Raw genomic sequence first — 7,138 nt, 5'->3', positions numbered from 1 at the left:
ATGTTGTAGCTCTGATTGTACACTTCCAATGAGTACTATCCCTTCCTCTTGCCTTGATACAATACAATTGACTGGAATGCTATTAGGATAAAGTGGTCGTGCAGGTTTGTGATTTAGAGCTCGAGGGATCTCAAGAGGGGAGGGTCCAAGTTCCTCAAATCACTTGGTTTATCTTATAAGTTCATCTTTTATATTTCAATATAGTTTGCCTCTAGTTTGGATTCTACCAAATTGGGTCATGGGCTACATAGTTGGCAAAAAGGTTAAATGATTGTGTGTTTATGAAATTCTTGTATGTTCTTACTTGAAGGCAAATCATCTGTCAAATAGGCTTCCCTTGTCATATCAGGAAAGTCTCTAAATGAGTTGGGCTTGTGATGAGATGCACCTCTTGGACCATTGTTCTTGATTCTAGAACTTTGTTCATCAGCTTTGATGATTTGGTAAAACCCGTTCTTTCCAACGTAACAGATTTGTAGAGCGTGGATTTCTCCAGCTCTACAGAAATGGAGGAATATAGTTGTAACAGTCCAATTCCACTTCTAGCATATATTGTTCTCTTTGGATTTTCCTCAAGGTTTTTAAAACACGTCTGCTAGGAAGAGGTTTCCACACCCTTATAAAGAATGGTTTGTTCTCCTCCCCAATTGATGTGGGATCTCACAATCCACCCTCCCCCGTCCTCGCTGGAACTCGTTCCCTACTCCAATCAATGTGGGATCTCCCAATCCACCTCCCTTCGAAGCCTAGCGTCCTTGTTGGCACACCGCCACGTGTCCACCCCCCTTCGGGGCTCAACCTCCTTGCTGACACGTCTCCCGGTGTATAGTTCTGATACCATTTGTAACAGCCCAAGTCCACGTCAAGAAAATTGGAACGATACAGAGAAGATTAACATGACCCCTGCGCAAGGATGACACGCACAAATCGAGAAATGGTAAAAAAATTTAATTATGAGATTCCACATCGGTTGGGGAGGAGAACGAAACATTCTTTATAAGTGTGTGGAAACCTCTCCCTTACAGACGCGTTTTAAAAACCTTGAGAAAAAGCCCGAAAGGAAAAGGCTAAAGAGAACAATATCTGCTAGCGGTGGACTTGGGTCGTTACAACGTGGTTTCCTCCCTTTCAACGGGCAATTTATTCCTATTTCTCCGTTTATTATGATGCAACCTTCATTTAGAGGCATGTGATGATAAACATCTTACTTTGTGGATAAGAGAGTATTCTTAAGCCACATAGATATGGTTCTATTCAATATTCCTCTATTCTTTGCGAGTTTTCAAAGATGTCTGACATTGAGAATATTAGGTACTTGGCTCTCATTCACCTAAGAGCTTAATTTCTTTTTTCTTCTATACTCAACCCTCAAATTAGCTTAAAGCCTAAAAGTTGTTTGATAGTGACAGATAATTTCTCCTTTAATAAGATATTGGACAACCAAGAACAATTTGCATTGAACAGTCCCCATATATGGATAAATAGTCACCCTCAGCCTGAACCTACCTCAGCTGAACAATTAAAACTAAAAGCTGACTGGCAAACCATGACAACGTATTGTCTCTCCCCCCGCTCCCGGTTAATCTCATACGTTGTCAATATATTACCTTGTACGACCCCATTTGATTGCCATTTTGTGATATCCCACCTTGGTTAGGGAGGAGAGCGAAACACCATTTATAAGGGTGTAGAAACTTTTCCCTAATAGACGCGTTTTAAAGCCTTGAGGGGAAGCTCGAGAGGGAAAGTCCAAAGAAGACAATATCTACTAGCGGTGGACTTGGGCCGTCATGCTCTTATAATCATTACCTTCATCTATGGAAAAATGTATTTTGAAAATTTACGTTTGTTTTTAGAATTTGACGAATAATTCAAATGTTTCCTTAAGAAAGATGAGAACAAATGTAAAAAAATCGTGAAAAAAGAAAAACAAAAGTAGGAACTGTGATGTCCCACATTGGTTGGGGAGGAGAACAAAACACCCTTTATAAGGGTGTGGAAATCTTCCCCTAGCAGACGTGTTTTAAAGCCTTGAGGGGAAGCTTGAAAGGGAAAGCCCAAAAAAGACAATATTTGCTAGCGGTGTGCTTGGACGGTTAGGCCAAGAACACTCTAGAAACCATTGAAAAGCAGCATTCTTACAAAGTCCTTGTGCCTAAAACGTGTGAACAGCTTATGAAGTCTAATTATCAAGAACACTCTAGAAATTTGAAAACTTTACAGCCACTTCTAAATCTGATGAAATCAAAAGTTAAAAGAAAACCATGGGAGCTGCAAAACACTGGCTATTTCATACCTTTTTTCTTTTTTTTTTTACCTTATCTTCTTGGGAGCTGTAGGTTTGAAATTTTGCAATGGTATCAATTCAATGTCCATCTGTATGGGTCTTCTACTGCTGTGCTGGCTGTGTTCATATGTTTTTCTTATTCATACGTTTGAAAATTTCAGCCAAGTGTCAAGAATTAACACACTGGTCTTCGCCGCCCGCAAGTAGGCGGCTGCTTTTAGGATTAATTACCATGATTGAATCTTTATGTAGTAATTACAGGCCCTGCCATTAGCTTTTTTGAAGATGATCATGAACCTGAAGAGTATAATGTCAATATCATGTTCACTTTGTAACATTAATGTTGCATATTTATTAAGTTTGCAACCTACAACTTTTCCTTGTTGCTTGTGTTGAAGGGAATGTTCAACTTTGACTAGCTTTGATCTAAACATCTGTTGCCGTATAATTGAAGTACAGTTGGAGGGATGAGAATGCCGCCACTGTTATTCACCTTGATTATGATATTTCTTTCACTGGCAGGTGGCAGACATGATATTTACCTAACGGAGGAGATTTGAGTGTGTTTACGTGAGATCCCACATCGGTTGGTAGAAACCTCTCCTTAACAGACGCGTTTTAAAAACCTTGAGGGAAAGCCCGAAGCCCGAAAGGGAAAGCCTAAATAGGACAACATTTGCTAGCGGTGGGCTTGGGCTGTTACAAATGGTATCAGAGCTAGACACCGGAGTCTCGAAGGGGGTGGATTGGGGGGTCCCACATCGATTGGAGAAGGGAAAGAGTGTCAGCAAAGACGTTGGTCCTCAAAGGGGGATGGATTATGAGATCCCACGTCGGTTAGAGAGGAGAATGAAACATTCCTTATAGGGTATGGAAACCTCTCCCGAACAGACGCGTTTTAAAGACTTGTTATTGTGTAGTTTGGTTTTTATGATTCAGTAATGGATTTCTTGATCTAACAAACCTTTTAAAAGCTTATAAGTTGCAAAGTATCTACGTGAGCATCACGTTCAGAACATTTTTGCTTTTCCACAGCCATATATGACATTTTCTTTTCTTTTCTTTACATTTATCCGATTCACACCATTGTATTCATCTTAAGATTCTTGGTTATAAGAATAAGTGATTGTCGTTTTCCAATGCAGTTGTCTGCCACTTTTGCATACCGAACGTATCGTTGGAGTAATCGTGTAGTTCCTGCGGAGTGCAAAGATGGGGCGATCCAGATCATACGAGCTTAAAAGAGAAAGGCTGCATAGGTCCACACGGAAAGAACTGTTTCTTGAAGTGGCATAGGCGAAGATGGAATGGGGAATATATCACAAGTCTAAAGAAGGTACACGGATTTTTCTCAGTAGTGGAAAATATTATCACATAAAGTTAGAATCCAATAGCAATATTACAGTTGGCAGAATCTCTATCTCTCTGTAATGTGAAAGGGTCATATGTATAAGTATGTTATTAAATGGTGTTTAGAAAGGTGGTGGTGGTGGTATTAGGAGTAGAAACATAGAGCATTGTTTCAGTGGTGGGAGCAGCCACCCACCACTGCATGTATTGACTCTTTTTTAACTCATAAAGCTCTAGAAAAGGTGGTTTGGTAGTAATTAGTTAAGTGGGACTTTCTCGTTGAAAAAAATATTGTCAAAACTTGTAACAACCCGAGCCCACTGTCAGTAGATATTGTCTGTTTTGGTCCATTACGTAGTTTCACGGTTTTAAAATCCATCTGTTAGGGAGAGATTTCCGCACTTTATAAGAAATGTTTCGTTTCCCTCTCTTACCGATGTGGGCTCTCACAATCCACTTCCCTATTGGCACTATGCTCTATGTCTGACTCTAATACCATTTGTAACAACAGTCCAGATATTGTCCACTTTGGCCTGTTATATGTATTGTCGTATCATTTGTAACAGTTCAGATATTGTCTACTTTGGCCCGTTGTTTATCGTCGTTAGCTTTGTAACAGCCCAAGACCATTGTTAGTAATGGATTAATGAGGTGTGTTTAATGTAGGAATGGATTAAAATAGTTAAATTACAAATCTAGCGGGTTTATTAGTTATTATATGAACCAATTATTATTGCAACATGATCGTGTCATTTAATGTTAGGTGTTCAAATTCTGATGATTATTGTAACAACTCGAGATCATTACTACCAGATATTTGTCGACTAGCCCGTTCGGTATCGCCCAAAAAGCATAATGGGAAAACAAAAAGTATTATGTTATTAATTGAGTTTGAATTTGTGGTGTTAGTTTATGACTCTAAGTCCAATAAAATTGGAAATAGAGATAAGAGATAAGGGTGTCTCAAATCACAAAAGTCATATAATTGGAAAATCAGGCATTTGATTACTGAATTAAATAAGGAAAAAAAAATCCCTTTAATTTTCAACCATGCCACTAAGCCTTCATACTAATTACTAAGATCAACATTAATAATGATTAGCTATTAATCTTAATTTCAAAATTAGTCATAATTTTTTTAGAATTATAAGTCATAAATTATATATATATATATATATTAGGTGAATTATGCTTAAATTGGTATTAACATTTTAATTAAATAAAAATAAAAATAAAAATTTAAAATAATTAAAGATATTTAAATATTTTTAATATACTCTCATCTCAACTAAAAGTCAAAAGTTCGGATCTAACTACAGCTTAAAACTTGACCATGTGGTCTAACCACAGCTTAAAACTTGACCATGTGGTAGGACCGGGGAAGTTTCTCGTGGCTCCCTTGGTTTTATTTTATTAAAAATTGAATTATTTTATTTCTTTTAAATAGATAAAATACCGTTTCTAGAGAAGGGGTCTTGTCTAAACCAAAATAGTTTTCACACACATAATTACAAAAACCCAAAAATGTAAAATAATAAATAATAAATAAATAAAATAAAATAAATTACAAACCTAACTAATTAGAATTAATGACGCAGCCCCATCCAAAAGATTTAACCATAATTTTCAAACTTCTTCATTTCATCGCCTTTTCTTTTCTCGTTTTTTTTTTTTTTTTTTTTTCTATTTATATCTCTGTTTTTCCCTCTGAAACTCCAAATCATCTCTTCTTCTTCTTTTCTTTGCTCCGATTCGTTGGAAATGGAAGGCAGTGATTCAATCATCACCCTTTCATCAACTCCACCATCTCAATCTCCTTCCTCTTCTTCTTCTCCGGCACCGCCGCCGCCTGTCGTTCTCAGTCCATGTGCGGCCTGCAAGATTTTGAGGCGGCGATGTGCTGAGGGATGTGTATTGGCGCCCTATTTTCCTCCCACTGAGCCGGCGAAGTTCGCCATCGCTCATCGTGTTTTTGGCGCTAGCAATATCATCAAATTCTTGCAGGTCTTTTTTTCATCCGCTTTTTACAGTTTGTGAATTCGTGATTTCTGTTTCTTTTGACTGTGAATGATTTCTGACTGTTACGATCGCTTAGTTTGAAGATTAAATCAATGGATTAGGGCTGAAAATGTGCGAACTAGGACCTTGTTGCTTTCTTTTTTTTCCATTTCACGTTAATTTGTATGTTAATATGAAACAGACTGTGAAAAGCCGTTTAAGGAGACTCGAACAGGATTGTCAAAAAAAGAAGGCAAAAGGTTGTACACATGGAGAAACTGTGCAGTGAGATTTGGAAAATGAAATTTCTAAAGTTGTCTTTTCTTGAGATTTCGTTAGAAGAGCCGTAAATTAATTGAGCAAGCAAAATGGATACATATGAGACTTTTCTAACGTTTTGTTTGATCCTAATACTTTCTTCCTTGTGTCTTTTCAGCCACTTGACCGATTAAACATCTCAATTTCGATCTCTATACTAAACGTTAGATTATATTTCGATTAACATGTTCACCTAATTTATAATATAGCTTTTTCAAGTGTGGAAGTTTGAAAAGTAGTTGAACCAATCCAACCATTGTTTCACACCAATACCTCTGGTTCTGTTTGTTTCATTCCTTTTGCCTCTTGAAAATCTAGCATAAAAAACTTCAAACAGAGAGAGATTGTCCATTACAGTTTACAATACAAGAAGAACTCTCAGAAATATCCAATTTGTTATGAACTGAAAATTTTTCCTGGGACTTTGATTCTACAGGAACTGCCTGAATCTCAAAGAGCAGATGCAGTGAGCAGCTTGGTTTATGAAGCGAGTGCGAGGATCAGAGATCCTGTTTACGGATCAGCAGGTGCCATTTGCCAACTCCAAAAGCAAGTCAATGAGCTTCAAGCACAGCTAGCCAAGGCCCAAGCAGAGGTCGTCAACATGCAATGCCAACAAGCCAATCTCGTGGCCTTCGTTTGCAGGGAATTAGCTCAATCTCATCAGTCTTCTTTTGATGATTTGAATGCCGACTCTCACAGTGGCTTATTCCACAGCATCAGCAGCCCAAGCTACTTCGATGATACCAATGTAAACCCACTGTGGGAACCTCTCTGGACATGAACTATTTTACCTTTTTTTGTGCATGTAAGGTGTTTGATAAAAAGTTCCAATGAAGTTTCTCCAAATTCAAGCCAATTTGTGCTTGTGGGTAGGAGAGACTTCGTGGAAAATACAACACAATTTTACTTTCTTTCTTGTTATGATCAATTTAGTACTCAAATGGACAAAAAAAGAGGCAAACCAAAGCTTCATTAGGGACACGTCTTTTTCCATAATCTCTCTGTTTAGGCCAAAAAAGAAGGAAAAAAAAAAAAAAAACAATACATCTGTCTTGGCATAATCAAAGTGAAAGCGAAGTATACCAATCAATACTATCCAAACAGATATCTATATATATCTATATATATATATTCTTATATTAATCTTTATAAATATGATTATAATACGATTACACTGCTTCG

At 37.4% G+C, this 7,138-nt stretch overlaps 1 protein-coding gene and 1 non-coding gene across 2 annotated transcripts; both read left to right on the top strand.

The window, feature by feature from the left end:
- The first annotated feature begins 842 nt into the window (after nt 1-842).
- On the top strand, nt 843-949 carry LOC111449134. Its single transcript, XR_002711531.1, has one exon. It is a non-coding gene; the product is annotated as a U6 spliceosomal RNA (small nuclear RNA).
- Nucleotides 950-5,319: 4,370 nt separating this feature from the next.
- Nucleotides 5,320-6,937, top strand: LOC111448531 (LOB domain-containing protein 1-like). Its single transcript, XM_023088193.1, has 2 exons — nt 5,320-5,641; nt 6,390-6,937. The coding sequence occupies exons 1-2, from the start codon at nt 5,399-5,401 to the stop codon at nt 6,735-6,737; spliced, it is 591 nt and encodes a 196-aa protein (XP_022943961.1). The 5' UTR covers nt 5,320-5,398; the 3' UTR covers nt 6,738-6,937.
- The last annotated feature ends 201 nt before the right edge of the window (nt 6,938-7,138 follow it).

The sequence above is a fragment of the Cucurbita moschata genome, unplaced genomic scaffold, assembly GCF_002738365.1.
Source record: "Cucurbita moschata cultivar Rifu unplaced genomic scaffold, Cmos_1.0 Cmo_Scf00010, whole genome shotgun sequence".
NCBI classification, from domain to species: domain Eukaryota; kingdom Viridiplantae; phylum Streptophyta; class Magnoliopsida; order Cucurbitales; family Cucurbitaceae; genus Cucurbita; species Cucurbita moschata.
This window is presented reverse-complemented; position numbering and strand designations above follow the sequence as displayed.

Excerpts from the sequence above, each read along its gene's own strand:
- LOC111448531 (XM_023088193.1), top strand. The coding sequence starts at position 5,399 with ATGGAAGGCAGTGATTCAATCATCACCCTTTCATCAACTCCACCATCT. Across the intron at positions 5,642-6,389 it reads ATATCATCAAATTCTTGCAG|GAACTGCCTGAATCTCAAAG; the intron begins GTCTTTTTTTCA and ends TTGATTCTACAG.